The following is a 19,537-nucleotide window of genomic DNA, read 5'->3' on the forward strand; positions in this document are numbered from 1 at the left end:
TGAGCTGGAGTATGGGTAAAATTTTCCAAAGGGCCTAAATGACCTAGGAGCCCAAGTCTCACTGAAAGTGCGTGGGGCTGAGACTCCAAAGAGCATAGGGGCATGTCTGCAAGAGCTGATGGCAGCGTACATAGGCATGTCGATTCCAGCTATTGTCTAGCTAACATGGGCAACAATAGTAATGAAGACGTGGCAGCCCAGGCTAGCAACCCAAGGACCTACTCGGGGTCCCCAGCAGGCTTGTACTGTGGTTGCTAGCCCATTTCATCACATCTTCCCTACTACTGTTCCCCTTGCTAGCCTCACACCTTCCCTGGCAGTGTAGACACACCCTGAAAGTCACTTTTGAAAAAGACCCAAGCTAATGGTTACGTCATGTGGGAGCTGAAAGGTTAATTCGTTGTCTGGGAAGTGTTAAGGTCCCTGTGCCACTGCAGTGCAAAGTGTTCCATAGCCCCTAAAACAATACGGGAGAACTCCGCGTTCACAAGTGCTTCTGAAGGAGAGTTTCAAATAAGACAAAGCTGATAAAACTCACTCACCGATAAGAGCTGCCAGTCCTTTAATATGGTCCTGGTGTGCAAGGATCTGGTCACAGCCAACCTGGATAAGGGGGACACACACACTGGTCAGTTTCCAGACAGATGTTTTAAATGACAAGCAGTTAGAAGTGAGTTTGGAGGGCTCAGTTTCACAAAGAGATTACCCGGGAAGCTTAAAAAACAAGGGAATGAGGAAACACACTCCACTCAGACTTTGAGGCCAGAAGGGACCATCACGATCTAGTCTAACCTCCTGCATATTGCAGGCCACATACCTCACCCACCCCCTTCAGCAATAAACAGTAACTCAGCCAGAGGTTAGGGGACTTACAGACGTCAAGTTATAGAGATGCCACCATTTTCTCTAGTTTAAACCAACAAGAGAACCGTGCCCTCACCACGGAGGAAGGTGAAAAACCCCCAGGGTCTCTGTCAATCTCACCGGAGGGAAAGTTCCTTCCCAACCCCAAATATGGCAATCGGTTAGACCCTGAGCATATCGGCAAGACCCCCAGCCAGACACCTGGGAAAGAATTCTCTGAATAACTCAGAGTCCTTCCCATCTCCAGCAGTTGGACATATCTGCTACTAGCAGTCACAGATGGGCCATATGCCAGTGTAGGCAATCTCATCATGCCTTCCCCTCCATCAACTTATTTAGCTCCGTCTTGAACCCAGTTACGTTTTTTGCCCCCCTGTTCCCCTTGGGAGGCTGTTCCAGAACTTTACTTATCTGATGGTTAGAAACCTTCGTCTAATTTTGAGTCTGAACTTGTTGATGATCAGTTTATATCCATTTGTTCTGTGTCAACATTGGCCCTTTAAGTTAAATAACTCCTCTCCCTCCCTTGGATTTCTCTCTCAGATGTATTTATAGAGAGCAATTATATCTCCTCTCAATCTTCATTTGGTTAGGCTAAACAAGCCAAGCTCCCTCAGTCGCCTTTTGTAAGGAAGGTTTTCCATTTCTCTGATCATCCTAGTAGCCCTTCTCTGCACCTGTTCCAGTTTGAATTCATCCTTCTTAAACATGGGAGACCAGAACAGCACACAGTATTCCACAGGAGGTCTCACCAGTGTCTTGTATAATAACATTTCGCTATCTCTGCTGGAAATACCTCGCCTGATGCATCCTAGGATTACATTAGCCTTTTTCACAGCTACATCACATTGGCAGCTAATAGTCATCCTGTGATCAACCAATACACCCAGGTCTTTCTCCTCCTCTGTTGCTTCCAACTGATACGTCCCCAGCTGATAGCAACAATTCTTTTATTCCCTCAGTGCACAACTTTGTATTATTAAATTTCATCCCATTTCTGTTTTTCCAGTTTTCAAGGTCTTCCAGATCTTCTTTCACTCAGGCATTTTAGCTGAGTTTAGCTGCTTTGTAAGGGGATAGTGGAACAGTTTTGTCTTCTAATTACAGAGTGTGTTGTTGGACCTGGCCAGGAAATAAGCAGTTCACGCTGGAGCCACAATGTTAAAGGGCTGCAGTAGGTTCTGACAGCAGAAGCAGGTGGGGGGAATCGAAGTCAGTTACCAGTATGCCAGTGTTCAGCAGCGTTTGGGTGACAGAAAGTGCTAGGCTAATAACCTAGAGGAGTAGGCCAAGATTTTCAAGAATGACATTGCTGCTACGGCCCAACTTGAGACACCTTCAAAGGAGCTGATGGTCAGAGAGCCAACCACTTGGCCTCTGAAAACCAGACTCTCTAAAGGATCTCAAACTGGGCCCCCCAAAATCACCAGCTGCTTGTGAAAATCTTGGCCTGGGGTTTTATCAGTTGTGACCCTCGGTCCAACGTGGGCCCCATGCTTCTCCACACCACCAGCATGGTGCCTCAACTGCCCAAGGAGGACCACCTATTGGAGAGGATGGGGAAGGTCATTCTTTGTGGCTCATTCACGAGCTCCTTAGCAAAACAGCCATGTGGAGCAGTTAGGAACTTGGGGGAAGTTCTGTGCTGTAGCACCGTGGTTCAAGAGCACTGCAAGCCACACCCCAGAAACGGAATGAAGACCAACAAGGCCACCTACTGCCCTAGATGGATTGGGAGGGGTGACTGGAGGGTGCCGTACCAGGGTCCCAATCCTTTGGGCTATTCAGCAAGATGGTGTGGATCAGGCACTGGACTGGACCTCAGGATACTTGGGTTCAATTCCAAGTGACCTTGGACAAGTCACTTCCCCTCTGTGCCTCCGTTTCCCCAGCTGTATGGGGAATGATGACACTGACCTCCTTTGTAAAGTGCTTGAAGGTCTAATGATGATAAGAGCTAGGTATTCTATTATATGTGTATTCTAGTGTCAACAAACCAGTGTATTATTCTAGAAGGGACATCTACAAGTCACAGCCTTGCTCTCCAGAGCGTGTTTTCCCTGGGTGGATGGAGAGAGGAAGAATTACCCATGACAAAGGTCAAAAGGATTAGTTGTCTAGAAATGATCAAAAATATAAACTCTGGGGAAACAAATCCTGTTCTTGCTTCCACTGTGCTACCCTGTATAGTCTATGACCTGGCAACGAGTGATTCTGGGTGCCTCAAGGTGGTGGGGCAGGGGCTTGACCTGAGACATCTTAAAAGGAGCTTGATTGTTAGGAAGTCCGAGTCACTTGCCCTTCAAGAATCAGAACCCTTTAAAGATATCTCAAGTTGGACAACCAAAAAACAGTGGTTCCTAAAGTGATTAGATCCTTTTGAAAGTTTAAGTCAACGTGCTTGTATTGTGTGTAACTTGAGTGAAAGCCGAGTTTGGCTGAGGCTGACCGCAGCCATCCCTCCCCAGAGCAATCAGTTTCAGATATATTTAGTGGCAGAACAAAAAGAAAAGAACACACAAGATGATATTCATTGTCTCAAGAGGGTGTAAGAGCTCTTCCTGATCCCTCCAGTGCCCTGGCACTCACCTTGACTGGGTTAGCAGGGAAGTGACCCATGAAGTCTGTTTTGTAAGGATAGTCCATCATAGCCATCATGGTGAAGGCATTTCGAGCGAACTCAAACAGCTGGTAGACATCTTCCTTGCAAGAAACCCTCTTGCACGTGGACATTTCACTGCTGATTCTATCGTAGGCTGCAGAAGGAAAGAAAAGTGATACATATGCTCCAAAGAGTGTAAACTGATATCACAGAGCCGTGCCATGTTTCCTTCATTCCACGCGGCTGGCTAGTCAGGAGTAATATGAAGCTATGAGAACAAGAACAGGGTTTGTAATACTACATATTAACTTACACAAGTTTGGGTGTCCAGATGCAAATGTCCCCCATTGTGTAATAACCCTGCATTCTTCCGCTGACCTAGCTGCTTGTTGGGGGTGTGTGTGGGGGGGTGGCTTACCCACGCCGCCGGGAGAATCCCTCCTGTTAGCATAAGGAGTGTCAACACTGAAGCACTACAGTAATGTAGCTGTGCCACTGTAGCATTTTAAGTGTAGACAAGCCGTTACTCCTTTCCACTCCTGGAGCCTAGTCTCTCCCCAGCAGGATACAATTCCCACTGGAAGCTAATGAGGATTACTGGTTCCCTGCAGCAGGAGGGTCAGACTCTTTCGTTTGCTCCCAGAGTTGTTTTCACTCCCATTAGCTCTGCAGGTCCAGCATAGTCCTGGGGGAATGCGGCTTTGTGCTGCCTCAGCTGAGTTCTCAATGCAGATTCCAGGACAGGCAGAGGCAGAAAGATCCCAGCTGCACTGTCAGATCTGGGGTTGAATTGGCAGAACTGGTAGTTAGTGGGGAAAAGCATCTTTTTCCATTTGGGAACTGTGAGAGTCACTGAGTGAGAATAAACCTGGGTCCCACAGCGTCACTACAGCTCAGATGCACCTTAAAACGCAAAGATCATCTGGAGAGGCCTGCTAGTCAGGAGAGCCAGCTCTGAAAAGGAGCCCTGCTGCAGACACCCTAGGTTAGTTGAGACTGCACCACACAGTGCCCTCTCTGCTCAGTTAGCAGCAGTGGGTGCATTAGCGGTCCCCACAAGCCCTCTTTACGTCAGAGGAAAGGAGTTAGAATAGGGACTGAGCAAACAAGAAGCGAGGGAGTGATAAGTAAGAAGGAAGGGTGAGAAAAACAATGTTTGATAAAGGTTCCAGTAAGAGGCTGCTTGGGATCATCAAACAGTTGCTGACATCACCGTCAGCTTGCACACAATGCACATCATCTGCTTGTGCATCACATGTATATATGTAAAACAAAAAAACCCCGAGGCCTTGTCTACATGAGGAAGTTACACCCGCCTAATGAAAGGTGTGATTTTAGATTGGTTTAGTTAAACCAGTGCAAACCTCTGTGAGGACGCAGTTATTTCAGTTTAAGAGGGTCTCATTTCAATCTAGCTGAAGTGTTTCACTGTAAACCAAAATAAGCCACTCTTAACCCTAAATAAGGGTCTGCACAGGGGTTTGCACTGGTTTAACTAAATCAGCTTAAAAACTGCAACCACCTCAATCCGAGAGGACCTTGGAGACGGCGCCTGCCTGCTATTCAGAAGCATTATGCCGTAGGCAGCCAAGCTCATCTTACCTCCACTCAAGTAGAGGTCATTGATTTCCTGGAAGGCTTTGCTCACGGCCTTGACACAAGCTGGGCTCGAGCCCTGAAAATCCTAAAATGATGGGAGAGAGAGAGATTAGAGCAGCCAAGCCAGGAAGTGACACAAACAAGGATAACAGTTCTGAGGTCTGTATCCAAGGGGAGCAGCCCCTGCCTTTCTGAGCAGCCAGTCATGGCAGACGGCACTATGAGCCACCAACAGGGCTATCAGACTACAAGCCACTTTGGCAAGTCATATGTACACTCTTATGCAGGATTTCTCAAACGGGTTGCCACTTGTGTAGGGAAAGCCCCTGGCAGGATGGTCCGGTGTGTTTACCTGCCTCGTCCCATTGGCCCGGAGCAATAATCCACAGCCAGTGGGAGCAGCGATCCACGGCCAGTGGGAGCCGCGATTGGCCGGACCTGTGGACAGGGCAGGTAAACACACCGGCCCGGCCCCCCAGGGGTTTTCCCTACACAAGCGGCGACCCCTGTTTGAGAAACCCTGCTCTTATGAATGGTGCTGATACAACCTCTGCCCGGATCCCCCACCCATTCCCCCAGGAGCAGTAAGCTACACTTCCATCTTCTCCAAACAGAATGGCAGCCAGTTTGTTTTCTGCCATCTCTCTGCTAGAAAGAGTCCAATATTACAACTTCTCCTCTCGGTATAAAGTGACAGGAGGGGACACAGCAGCTAGAACAAGGGAATGGGTCACGGTTACAGAGCTCCAAGGCCTTGTTTCTTATTTACACCAAGGCCACTTGGGAGCATTCTGCCAGTGCAAAGGGTCCTTAAAAGCAAGAGTAAATTATGTTTTACGAGGCAGCATTGCCTACTGGATAAAGTACTAGATCGGGACTCAGAAAACCTGGCTTCTACTCCTGGCAATGCCATTGGTCTACTGCAGGGGTCCCCAACGCGGTGCCCGCGGGCACCATGGCATCTAAATGCGCCCACATCCTGGTCGGCGGCATTTTGGCGGCGACACCTCTGGATGACGCCACTTTCTGCTGACAAACGACATCATCCAGAGGCGTCGCCGCTGAAAGGCTGCCGAATTTCGGCGGATGCTCGACTGCCGCCACGGTCCTTCGTCTGGCACCCGCCAGACGAAAAGGTTGGGGACCACTGGTCTACTCGATAACTTTGGGCAACTCACTTCCCTTTTCTGTGCCTCAATTTCCCTTTATCATTTACAAATAAATTATCATTATTGCCATTTTACAAAGTGCTTTGAGGTCTACTGCTGGAGAAGATATAAGAGCTAGGGATTATTGTTACTAATAACACTCATTTTAAGATCCTTTTATCCTACCAGAGTGGTGTGAAGTAGCCCCAGGTGATGTCTACACTAGGAAAAAAGTGTTAACAGTTTTTCTAGTGAAGACATGGCTTTAAGGTACAAGAATCAGGGCCCTAGTCTCTATTACCACCTCTCCCGATCACCTGACAAGCTTGGTACTAAATGTCTTGTGCAGTGTGCACTTGGGTGTACCTGAGTTGCACACACAAAAGCTCACACTGAACTCAGCCTTGTGAAAAAAGTGCACATGCACTTATAAGCACGGCCACTACCTTACGCCCCCCATCTCCTCCCTGTGTTATGAGGCTTAGTGTTTACAGAGTGGTTTGGAGAGCCTTCAATAGAAGGCACTTCACTCCAAGTGAATGCAGCCTAACTCCTGCAAAACGAATGAGAGGAAGCAAACAACTGCGAATGAATCATGAACTGTTTTGTTTGCCTTTAGGAATATTAACAACACAGGTGCATTCTCTCACCAAGGACAGCAACTGAACCTGAATTGCCTTCTCTTCAAACGCACACAATGCTGCTATGAAGAGTCCTTAAAGGCGAAAGGAAGCACTTTTAAAAAAAAATACACAAAGGGACTGTTTGGGATCTTAACACACTGATAGTCTTAACGCTGCAGATAAACACATTTTGGGAGTCAATGAAAAGGGATTTTTTAAATGTAGAAGAAGCAGCAAAAATTCAATTTCAAGTTTCTGCAATAATTAATGGTATCATTAATACCTAAAGCAGAGCAGGGAGCTACGTCTCATACGCTGCGTTAGGGAAGGAATTAACTTCACACACGGAAGAATTCTCAGAGCTGGGCCAGGCTGATGATTAAGAGGAAATGGTTTCAAATATTTAGTTTTCAAAAGTGCACCTTTAAGGCATAACAGCCTGTATTCCCGTAACAATTTAGGATCTTAAATGAGACTTTTTATTTGGTCACCTAAAGAGCATTTCAGTTCATCTTCACACAAGCCATTCCCTTTCCTTAAGATTTTTCACAGATCTCTCTGGGCGCTAAGCCACCAAATCTAAATAAGGTTTTCAGAACAAAAGTGTGCAAGCTAAAGGCACTAGTGTTTAGATTAACCGGCAGTTAATTTAGGGCCAAGTTGAGGAAATGTTCATTCACATCAGCGTGTGGAACTCCATGCTGCAGGAGGTCACCAAGTCAGACACAGTGACTATATTCCAGGCAGCCCTGGACACTTTATCCCTACGAGTTTATCTGTTGCTTTGCAAGCTAAGATTGACAGAATCCAGTCTCCTACCTTGGGACATAAGTTCCCTCCTACCTTTCCAAGTGTACTCGGGAAATGAGCAGGAATATTAAAGGCTCTTTTGAGCTTCCTTTGATGACAAAGACAGAGGCAGGATATCAGACTGGAAGGAGCAATGACCTGGTAAATGTGTCAGGATTTCAGTGAGAGTTTTGCTGCTCACTGGCCAAGAGGAATGAATTTCCCTCCTCTGCTTCACAAGCAAATTCATTTTAAATTGCATCAAGGAGGAGGGAGGAGATCTGCAGGCTGCACTTGTGAGAATTTATTAATCAGTCACATGGGACTGGAATCAGGATACGGGACTGTGATGGGTGTACCAGGTAGAGCCCTGCGCGGGACTATTTTTTAAAATCCCGCCTCCGTCACACAATACCCACTCCCACCTGGTTTCTTGCATTTTTATCCCACGCCCACCCACAAAAACCTTAGATCCTGCAAATGCCACAAGAGACAGATTCACTCATGCTACCAAAAAAAAAAAAGTCAGTTTTGTGTGTGTGTGTGTGTGTGTGTGTGTATTTTATATAATATATATAAACTGAATTGGGACACTATTTTTACCACTAAAAGAATAAAACAAATCTTGCTTAAACGATGTAAAAAATACTTTAACTCCTATTATAATAGACATCAAATCTCTTTCTATCCCTCGCTTAAATTTAAGTATTAAAACCTTTATTTTTTAAAAAAAGAAAAACTTACTTTACATTGCTGAAATTCTATTTATGACAAGCTGATGAGAGATTTAGTGTTTTCCCACAAATTACCACAGTCTGTTTTTTCGGAGGGGTTTTGCCCACCTGATCCCACCTACAACAAAATATATTTTACCTGCTCCTGCTATTATGACAGTGGGTCCTGTGGGACCCACAGGATCCCAGTCCGGCTGCAGGGCTCTAGTACCAGACTCTTTGAGGCTGTCCTATCACCCCCCTTCTCCTAGGAAAGGAGCAGTGAAGGTGGATCCTCCAGGCCTGCCTAGAAAGGCTACAGGGAAGCAGCCAATCAGAGCACAGCAAGTTCATATAAAAAGAGCTGCAGGGCCCCTGAACAGGTCAGTTCCTGGCTGGGACCACAAGAGATAAGGCAGAGGGACTCTCCAGGCACGGTGGCTTGGAGAGACTCCGCTCAAGCAGGGAACAGACGCAGGAAACCCAAGGACTATGGCAACAGGTGGGAAGCAGCCCAGGGAATGCAGCAGCAACTATCAAGGGAAGCAGTAGGTATCTGGTGTTTATAGGGTCTCTGGGTTGTAGCGTGAGCATATGTCCCGTTTTGGCTGGGATAGGTCCTTTTTCAGACCCTGTGCTGGCTGTCCTGACTTTTTTGACAAAACTGGGCATTTATCCCATTTGATCTTGCTAATTGATCATCAGTTGGCAAAAGCAAACTGGACAAAGCCACAGTTTTGCCAAAAAAGTGGGGTGGGACCTCTATCAGGGTGTGGTGGAACATGTGGGGAGTGGAGGGTGGCAACTGATGAACTCTTGGTTACCACCCCCTGGAAAGGGACTGAATTGAAAGAGTGACTTGGCCAAATAGCTGAGGCAATGAGAATTGCTGTGGACAAAGTCTCCAGGGAGAAAGCCCTGGGAGCAGTACTCTATAATATGGCAGGGAAGGACTTAAAGCTAGCCCAGGAGGAGCTGAGAATTGAGCCCAGAGACAGGGCTAAAGATACCAACACGGGCACAACAACAGTCCTTGTTGGACCTTTGTTACCCTAGAAGGGGTTTGTTCACGTAGACTGACTGTGTGTGACTTGGACAGAGGGCTGAGCCACGGAAGGACCTGCCTGACAAGGGTAACAACCTACAGGAGGTGAAAGGAAAAAGAGTGCAGGATCACAGCCAGCCACACTCCCGAGAGGTGAGTGCACCCCATCACTCACCTGGCTCAATGGCTCCATAACTAGTCGGCAGCCAGTATCAAGCGGAGTACCCCAAGGGTTGGTCCTGGGGCCGGTTTTGTTCAATATCTTCGCTAATGATCTGGAGGATGGCATGGATTGCACCCTCAGCAAGTTTGCAGATGACACAAAACGGGGAGGAGTGGTAGATATGCTGAAGGGTAGGGATAGGATACAGAGAGACCTAGACAAATTAGAGGATTGGGCCAAAAGAAATCAGATGAGGTTCAACACAGGACGGAAGAATCCCATGCACTGCTACAGACTAGGGACCGAGTGGCTAGGCAGCAGTTCTGCAGAAAAGGGCCTAGGGGTTAGTAGATGAGAAGCTGGATATGAGTCAACAGTGTGCCCTTGTTGCCAAGAAGGCTAATGCCATTTTGGGCTGTATAAGTAGGAGCATTGCCAGCAGATCAAGGGACGTGATCATTCCCCTCTATTTGGCATTAGTGAGGGCCAGTTTTGGGCCCCACACTACAAGAAGGATGTGGAAAAACTGGAAGGAATCCAGCGGAGGGCAACAAAAATGATGAGAGGTCTAGAGCACATGACTTATGAGGAGAGGCTGAGGGAACTGGGATTGTTTAGTCTGCAGAAAAGAATGAGGGGGGATTTGATAGCTGCTTTCAACTACCTGAAAGGGGGTTCCAAAGAGGATGGATCTAGACCGTTCTCAGTGGTACCTGATGGCAGGAGCAATGGTTTCAATAGTTTCAAGTTGCAGTGTGGGAGGTTTAAGTTGGATATTAGGAAACACTTTTTCACTAGGAGGGTGGTGAAGCACTGGAATGGGTTACCTAGGGAGGTGGTGGAATCTCCTTCCTTAGAGGTTTTTAAGGCCCAGCTTGACAAAGCCCTGGCTGGGATGATTTAGTTGGGGATTGGTCCTGCTTTGAGCAGGGGGTTGGACTAGATGACGTCCTGAGGTCCCTTCCAACCCTGATATTCTATGATCACAGGAACCTTCACCTGCAGCACTGGCTTATATCCTACCCTGAATGTGGCCACCTCTTGATCAATGGCTTATGTGAACCAAACTACTGGCCACTGTTCAGCTCTCGGTGTATGAGGATCAGCACTGCTCCTTGTGTGCAGTCTCCTCAGAGAAGCCACCGATTGGACAGATCTGGAGACTGAACATCTCTGCTCTCACAGCAGCAAGGTGGGCCTGAGGCAGATGGCCAAGCCAGCCGCTGCTTGTGCTATAGCTCTTCTGGGGATTCACTGAGAATTTCAGTTTTCACAGTCATCAGACTGGGACTTTTCACTAGCACAATGTTCCATGTTCTCAGATTATCAGCTAGCAAGTCACCCCCAGCCCTAACCTGCAGCCCAGGGGACCTTATAAAATAATTCCAATGACGTTAAAATAGTCCCAAATAATATATCAAAAGTCTCTTTATCACCCTGCAAGTGTGCAAGCAATAGTCGTCTTGTGTTTACAGGGCCTTTCACTCAAACTGATCCCAAAGTGCTTGGCAAACTTTGCCAGTGTACTGGGAGTCACTTCGCCCACTACTGAAATGCAGCTACCTCTAGGGGTAAGCAGATGCCATGTAGTGTTTCATGCAGAATGAAACAACAGTTTAGGACAGGAAATGAAGAACAGCAGTTGTGATTACAAGGGGTATTTATCCAGGCATATCCAGTTGTGATGACAAGGGGGGGATTTACCTGGAAGCTCCCAGGATAAAATTTGGCCAGGACACTAGTATTGGGATAATGTAGCTTTAATAACAGGGGGTCAGAGCTCAGTTTTACTACCCACCCAGGAGACCTCCATCAACACAGCAGCCTCTACCCCATGCTGGCCTGCTGGTTCAGTACGGACAACGGGAAGGGCGTGGCATCCTGCAGCAGCTGCTTTTCCTTAGAGGTCCCCATTCCAGCTACTCACCCATCACGAGGAGATGGCAGTTTGGAAAGATACTGCCACTTAGAGACAAGTCAGCTACTGTTCCTTCAATGGAGCTTCCACTTACTGCAGTGACAGCTTGAAAGAACTGGTTGGGGTCTCCAATCCCAGACACAGACAACAGAGGAGCACTGGCAGCTAGTGCTCCAGCCACAATGTTAGGATATTTCATTCTCATGTAAGCACTCAACATTCCTCCGTAACTGGGGGGAGAGAGAGAGAGAGGAGGGTTACTTCATTCAACACGTGATTTAAAGCAAACTTGTTCGGTAATTTGGGCCCTGTGGAGCCAGCAGTTGTGGCCTCGCCCAACCCAGTGAGCCTGGAATCTAAACGAGAATCTCATCTTACGTTTTTTAAAACAGCAGCTCTCTGGTCCTCTCCTTTCCAAAGAGCATTAACACAAATCTACACCCATCGCTGAGGTTGAGAGGCGCAAGCAGCTGGTCTCCACTCTGCAGGAGGCAGCCTGGGTGTGAGGCCATCTAAAGATCTCTCACACACACTTAAAACGGGTCAATTATGCTTGGGGTGTATCCCCAGCATGTACCTGCTGATTTTCCCAAATCCTCCAGCAGCTCCGTGCATACCCTGGAGACCGAAGTCCTCTCTTTACCCACAGAACAGCAGCAGCACAAGATTCCCCCATGTGGCCCAGCCAAAGTGCATCATCAAGATCCCCTCCAAAAATCAAGTGGGGGAATTCAGTCTCCATAATGCCTTAGCCTCTCTACTGAGTCTACCAACCGCTAGGATAGTTTCCATACTGCAAACACAACTGACACCAATGATTCCCTTCACGCATGCTACTGAAGTGCAATCCATTAATAAAATCTTTCCAGTCACCAGCAGCCTGGGCTGAATGTGAACTGGAGACTTACTGGTCAAAAGCTCTTTGTCTCATCACCAGTTTCCTGCTTTCCCAGTATAAAATGTTTTGTTACAGTTTTACATTAAGCATCCCTGTCTCCTGAAGTTCTTGGGTGTGGTGGTCCAACATTCTTGGTCAGCTCAGGGACAGGCACAGAACCTGGAACTACACCTCTACCCTGATATAACGCGGTCGTGGGGAGCCAAAAATCCCTACCGCGTTACAGGTGAAACGCCGTTATATTGGGGTAGCGGTGGCAGGGCTCCAGTGGCGATTTAAAGGGCCCAGGGCTCCCCACAGCAGCCAGAGCCCCGGACCCTTTAAAGCGCTGCCCAAGCCCCACTGCTACCGCACTATATGTGAACCCGTGTTATATCGGGTCGCGTTATAGCGGGGTAGAGGTGTAGTTCATTCACTGACACTGCTTAGAGATTTCCAGTTCATGGTGCCTATTTAAAGTAACTAGAAGCCAGGACTGACTGTGACAAGCTGCCTTTTGGAGTTGCAGCCCTAAATACCTGAGGCGAATTACCTATTCCATTAAAAGAACAGGAGTACTTGTGGCATCTTAGAGACTAACAAATTTATTTCAGCATGAGCTTTCGTGAGCTACAGCCCACTTCTTCGGATGCATAGAATGGAACACACAGACCGAAGAAGTGAGCTGTAGCTCATGAAAGCTCATGCTGAAATAAATGTGTTAGTCTCTAAGGTGCTACAAGTACTCCTGTTCTTTTTGCGGATACAGACTAACATGGCTGCTACTCTGAAATCTATTCCATTAGGCAGGCATCAACACTGTCTGATTGATCTCCTTATCTTAAGCAGCCTTGTAAGGAAGAGATCAGGAACTGACTACTCAGCATGGTCTCCTATTTTAGACCTCATGTCCTTGCAGGGGACTGAAGGCTGCTGGGTTGAGACTTTATGGCTCTCATCCAGACATTTTAAACAGAGCAAAGATCAGGAATCAGTGCTAGGAAACAAACTGAAGCAACTAGGGGGAAGGGGCAGCATTCCAGAGTTATATCCTACCACGTGCAAGTACCCATCATGCTTCAGGGCAAAGAAAACTGAAGCGAGAGAGCAAGGAATCCTGGGAAAGCATGCGTTGCTACTGGAAGGGGAAGTCTATAAGGACAGCACCACACCAGTTAGGGAACAATGTAGAAAAGGAAGATAAGTACCTGGAGAGACCCGAGAGCATTTACCTGCCTCCGAAGGCAATGACTGGGCAATCCCTGGCACCATACTGCTTTTTAAGCTCTGTAATGAGCACCGCATAGTCAGCCAGGGCTTGTTCCACGGTGAGCAAGCCAATATTTTCCCGCTGCATGGACAGTTTCCCAAATGGAAGAGATGTCCCATAATACCTCTGAAAGAAAGCGAGGCATAAAGAGATGTTGGACCCGCTGCATCATATCTCCTCTACTCCTAGGTCATCATGTTCAAGCCTGCCTGGGTCAGCAGAAGCTGAACGTCATTGCCTTCCTACAGCTGTTTGGTGGCCAATTTAAAATTCCTTGGTGGTCTGTCCCCTTCGTAACTGACAAGTAGTCACATGACAAGCTAAAACAGTGGACGTTAACTGCCCCCCTTGTTGGCCATCTTAGCAGAGAGGCCAACAACTCAAAACCCCAAGGGTTGAATGAGTGATGAAGATTGAACCCTCACCTCATTCATAAACCTTTGATTCCACGCAGCTCCCCAGAATACAGAGAGCTTATGTGGGTGGTAAATCAGGGCAGAATTTGACCCAACAGTTCTCAAGTTAAGCACAATAATGCAGACCCCCACCACACACCATTCTCCAGCTGTGAATTTATTGATGTTCAGAGCTAGAGAAAATTGATTACAAAAGCACCATTCTAAAGCACAATGCAGCCTAGGTTTTGCTGAATGAACTATTATTTATACTGCACCGCTGATGGGAATAATAAATAATGTAGAATATGTGGTTCAGTAGGGGAGAGTCACTAGTATGTCTAGAAAGGCCATGGGAGGTGCACAGCAATTTCAGAGTAAGGGATTTGTAGCTAATTATCCTGGGACCATTGGGGTTGCTGCTGGCAATACCTGATGGAGATAAAATATGGAAAAAAAAAAGTTAATAAAATACTCACATGCTCTGCAAAAATCACTAGCGCATTCTGCTGTTCTGCCAGCTCAAGGATGAAGCCGGAATTCTGAGCAAATGCCCAAATGTCTCCTTCATTCCCAGTATAAAAGAAGATGGGCCCAACTCCCTTCTTCCAGAATTTAGCTATAAAAGACAGTCATTAGAAGCACATCAGAGAAAACAAAAAGTGCCTGGTAAAGCATGCTAGGGGTATGGCTACACTTGCAGCTGTACAGCGCTGCCGCGCTTTGAAGTGCGAGTGTGGTCACGGTGCTCTCCCAGCGCTGCAGGTACTCCACCTCCCCGAGGGGATTAGCTCCCAGCGCTGGGGCACTGTTTACACTGGCGCTTTGCAGCGCTGTAACTTGCTGCGCTCAGGGGGGTGTTTTTTCACACCCCTGAGCGAGAAAGTTGCAGCGCTGTAAAGCGCCAGTGTAGCCAAGGCCCAGGACTCTGTCCCTCAGCTAAGTTAATGGGGAGTTAAGGACTGTATGATAGGGCTGAATTGTTCTTTGAAAGGAGATTCACTCATGATGGTATGACACACTGAGGCTATGGCTACACTTGCACTTCAAAGCGCTTTGAAGCGCTAAGTGTAGTCAAAGCGCCAGCGCTGGGAGAGAGCTCTCCCAGCGCTGTCCGTACTCCACCTCCCTGTGGGGAATAATGTGGGGCTTTGACCACACTGGCGCTTTGCAGCGCCGCAATTTGCAGCGCTGGAGAGGGTGTGTTTTCACACCCTGCTGCAGCGCTGCAAATTTGCAAGTGTAGCCATGGCCTGAGAAATACAGACATTCCAGATTTAGGGCCATGTGCCATCCCAGTTCTGAGCATCTAACAATATCTTTTCTATGCCTAGAAATCCAGTCTCAGAAAACTGCAGGACACTAGAAACAACTGTCTGCATAGTAGTAATGAAGTCAGCCAAAAACATTTATCTTTGATCACTTCTCCCCATGGTGTATGAATGGGCAATACATTATGAAAAATCTGGTTGATATCCATCCGTATGTGTTGTGTCTAATCTCCCATTCTTACTGGAATATGTAATTTAGCCCATCATTCTGAAAACTGTTGCAGATCACATGTATATACTTGTCTATAACTGAATGTGAGTGAGAGCAAGATCCCATGAGGTGCCTGTGGATTGCTGAGTTTTAATGTAGATGTCTGTCCGGAAACAAACATTTGTGAAGTGTCTAACATTAGACTTTACACTCCTGCTGGTTAACAGAAACATGACTGAAACTTTATTTTTGACAAACACTTAGTGTAAAGTTATCGATGCAATAAGCAGATAAGAACAACATACAAATGGCCATAATAGGTCAGACCAAAGGTCCATCTAGCTCAGTATCCTGTCTTCTGACAGTGGCCAATGCCAGATGCTTCAGAGAGAATAACAGAACAGGCAATCATCAAGTGATCCATCCCATCATCCACTGCCAGCTTCTGGCAGTCAGAGGCAAGGGCCACCCAGAGCATGGGGTTGCGTCCCTGACCATCCTGATTAATATAGCCATTAAGGGACCTATCCTCCATGAACTTATATCATTCTTTTTGAACCTCGATATAGTTTTGGCCTTCACAACATCTCCTGGTAATGAGTTCCACAGCTGACTGCGTTGTGTGAAAAAATACCTCCTTTTGTTTGTTTTAAACCTGCTGCCTATTAATTTAATTTGGTGACCCCTAGTTCCTGTGTTATGGGAAGGAGTAAATAACACTTATTTACTTTCTTCATACCAGTCATGATTTTATAGACCTCAATCATATCCCCCCTTAGTTGTCTCTTTTCCAAGCTGAAAAGTCAAAATCTTTTTAATCGCTTCTCTACCTTTGTAACTCTTCACAGTCTCCTTTGGACTTAACCATTTTGAGTAATTTTGTATCATCTGCAAATTTTGCGACCTCACTGTTTACCCCCTTTTTCCATATCATTTATGAATATGTTGAACAGCACTGATCCTGGTACAGATCCCTAGGAGACACCACTATTTATAATAGTGATGATAAAGTATTTATAAATCAGTTGTGAAATCACAGACACTGGTTCATTGGCAAAGGGGCCTCTTCTGTTTCCATGACATATGTGGGTTATCAGCAGAGAAATACAGAAGAGGTAAATTACCACTAAGTGGAACTATAATCAAATATGACATACTGGAAAGATCACCAAAAGGGACTAGCAATTCTCTGAAGAACCAGAATGATTTGGTCTTATAGCCAACCTAAGTGTGGGGTTTATTTAAAAAAATGTTGTTTATTCTTAGACTGAAACTTTGGACAACTCCCAGCTAATCTCATGAGAGTCAGCTGACTTACTTGTGAAATAAGTTTGGTCAGCCAGCTGTCATTAGTTGTTTCAAATCCCTATTGACTATCACAAAAGGCCCACAATGCACAAAAGGAAAGTGTGGGAGTGGGGAGACACACCCAGAACTCCTCCCTCCCCCAGATATTTTGCAACTAACAGAACTACTATGCTGATGTTCCATTTCTTTTACAAATATTATTTAGTTCCAGTTTACAGAGTTTGGCCTGACAAATAAGATCAAATAAGTGTAACAATTAATTTAAAGGAAGTGTTTCATTCAGTGATTTAAATAACCAACCATGCAACAAATTAGATGAGCACAAGGGAGTGCAGGATACAAAACTGTTGCAGCAGACACTTTATGGGGGAGAGGAGGGAAGCAGAAACTATGGGTGGTCTTTCTCTGCCTCCCCACCCCGACAGTAAGATTATAAATGGGAGCTGTTGACTGTCTGATCATAGCACCCTCCCCCCCCCCCCAAGACATCCCTCCCCAAAACCCCTCAGCAGTGCAGAATTTGAGTCTCCTGACTTTTCAGGACATGTTTAACATCTGATTAACCATTTGTTTTCTCTGCTGTATTCAAAGCACCAAGCTGCACCTGCAATAGGTGCCACAGAAGTTACCAAAAATAATAATGCAGGCACAAAGCAACAAAGGCCAGTTCATGCCTCACATAACTGGTCACTCCATGGCTCTGGGGTGGCCACATTTTGGATACTGCATTCAGCTCTGCACACCTCATTAACAGAACAAACAACAAACTGGAGGAATACAGAGAAGAGCACCAGAAATGATGAAAGAACTCCGACCTGATTTGTGAGGAAAGATTAGATTAAAGATTAAATCTGTATTGCTTCATTAAATTAGCTACTATCATAGCCCTAACTGTCTACAAGTATTTGATGGATATAAACCTTGAGGAAAAAAGGAAAGAATTTACAGGGATCGAGGAGGAACCCTCAAGTTTAAAAAAAAGAGAGAGGAAAAAAAACATAGTAGTGAGATTTATTTGACTGTGGAATAATCTTCCAAGGGAAGTAATAATAGAAGCCAGATCACTTAAGGTATTTGAAACTGGAACTCAGAGGATGAACTAGTAGGTCTCTTCCATCATTAATTTAATTCCATGAAATGGTTTGCTATGCTGCAGTACAGCAGAGCCAATGTGGAATACCAGCAGCTGTATTCCTATCACAGGGACATTTGGAAGTACATTGAATGTGTCATTCCGGAAAAGCCACAGGACAATGTTTCTGTGAAAGTTTCACCATATTTCCAAAAATTACTGACAGATGGGCCCCCACATTCCCAGATCTGCAAATTCTTTTGGAATCTGTTAACAGTAAACACGTTTCGGAGATGAAACACAGCTCTGTCTGAGCCCCAGTTTGTAAAGGACGTACCTGCTGTGAGGTATCGCTGTAGGAAGGTCTTATTGCCATACGATTCAAAGTTGAAGTGATCCAATACCTGCTCAAAATACTGCTCCTTGTAAACAGGCTCTGGAGTTCTGTAAACTAAAGAATCACTGGCTGGGTTACACTGGCTTTGCAGGCAGGGTTTAAAGGGGCACGGGCAGTAGGGTGACCAGATGTCCCGATTTTATAGGGACAATCCTGATTTTTGTGTCTGTTTCTTATATAAGCTCCTATTACTCCCCACCCCTGTCCCGATTTCTCGCCCTTGCTGTCTGGGCACCCGAACGGGCAGGCTGTGGGAAACGGGTGTCTACAAAGCTTAACGGAAGCAGAAACGTTTCCACGACTCTTTCTAAGTATTCAGTGGAGCTAGGTTACTCTGAACGGGAGAGATGCGCGTGGAGCGCAGGGCTGGCTCTGCTCCGGAGTCACTCCACTGGCCAGGCGGAGGGAAGCGGAGCCGGGCAGGGCTCTCCCCGCGGTCGGTACCGGGGCCGGGTTAGGGCAGGGCCGTGGCTAGCGGGGGCAGGGGGCACCTACCCCGTGCGGGCCGCGGGTCCCCTCCCTGCCCCCGGGTCCCCAGGCCCCGCACCAGCGGCAGCGCGAGGAGGAGCAGCAGGAATGGGCGCGAGTGCGCTCCGGGCCGGGTTCCCATGGTAACCATCGGCTCGAACCCCCTCCGATAAGGCGCTCGCGGCGGTGTCTCGGCGGCAATGGGGAACTCACATGACTCGAGGAATGGTGATCACATGACCGGGGGGGCTGGAGCCGGGAGATCACGTGGGGAGGGCGCCATTGCTACCGAGGCGCCGCCATCTTGTTTAATGCGGCCTCCCATTAGCCTTGCCCTGGAGGAGAATGGTTAGCGCCAGGGGCCCGATGAGAGAGTGGAGAGAACCGGGCCAGGTGGGACTAACCATTCTCCTCCAGGGAGCTGGGGCTGCTGGGTCCCTCTGCAGGGGGAGCAGTTCCAGAGAGGGGACATTGATGTGGCTTAGTGCATGGTGCAGCTAGGGACTAGGGTCACCACCTCTGAAGTGCAAAACCCCGCACAAGGCAGGCCCACCGCCACCCCAACCACAAGGCAGCTCCACAGCCCCACCCTTTCACCAGCCACTGACAGGATCTGGACAGAGAACTTATAGATCAGATTCATAACATCATTTTCTTACTTAAACTGCAGAAGTGGGAACACTGCAGCATCTTTAGCTAGGCACAGAAACGTTTAACATTAGCTATCCCAGTGCATTGTGATAATAATACAAATCTTTAGAACCAAGTAAAAAATCCTGGCAGATTAAATTATTTTTATGGCAA

The 19,537-nt window shown here is 47.0% G+C and overlaps 1 protein-coding gene across 2 annotated transcripts in view; it reads right to left on the reverse strand.

Annotated features, from left to right (window-relative positions):
* DPP7 (dipeptidyl peptidase 7) overlaps positions 1-18,940 on the reverse strand; it is a 32,859-nt gene extending 13,919 nt beyond the window's left edge. For both annotated transcript variants that reach the window (XM_044993239.1, XR_006574263.1), the window contains exons 1-8: positions 18,761-18,940; positions 18,206-18,319; positions 14,486-14,625; positions 13,574-13,737; positions 11,559-11,694; positions 5,069-5,150; positions 3,454-3,620; positions 543-603 (exon numbers count right to left, since the gene is read on the reverse strand). In XM_044993239.1, coding sequence (XP_044849174.1) covers positions 543-603; positions 3,454-3,620; positions 5,069-5,150; positions 11,559-11,694; positions 13,574-13,737; positions 14,486-14,625; positions 18,206-18,319; positions 18,761-18,884 — 988 coding nt within the window. In that variant the 5' untranslated portion in view covers positions 18,885-18,940. The remainder of the gene's footprint in view (positions 1-542; positions 604-3,453; positions 3,621-5,068; positions 5,151-11,558; positions 11,695-13,573; positions 13,738-14,485; positions 14,626-18,205; positions 18,320-18,760) is intronic.
* Positions 18,941-19,537: the final 597 nt, after the last annotated feature.

Source organism: Mauremys mutica, chromosome 18 (assembly GCF_020497125.1).
Source record: "Mauremys mutica isolate MM-2020 ecotype Southern chromosome 18, ASM2049712v1, whole genome shotgun sequence".
In the NCBI taxonomy this organism is placed as follows: domain Eukaryota; kingdom Metazoa; phylum Chordata; order Testudines; family Geoemydidae; genus Mauremys; species Mauremys mutica.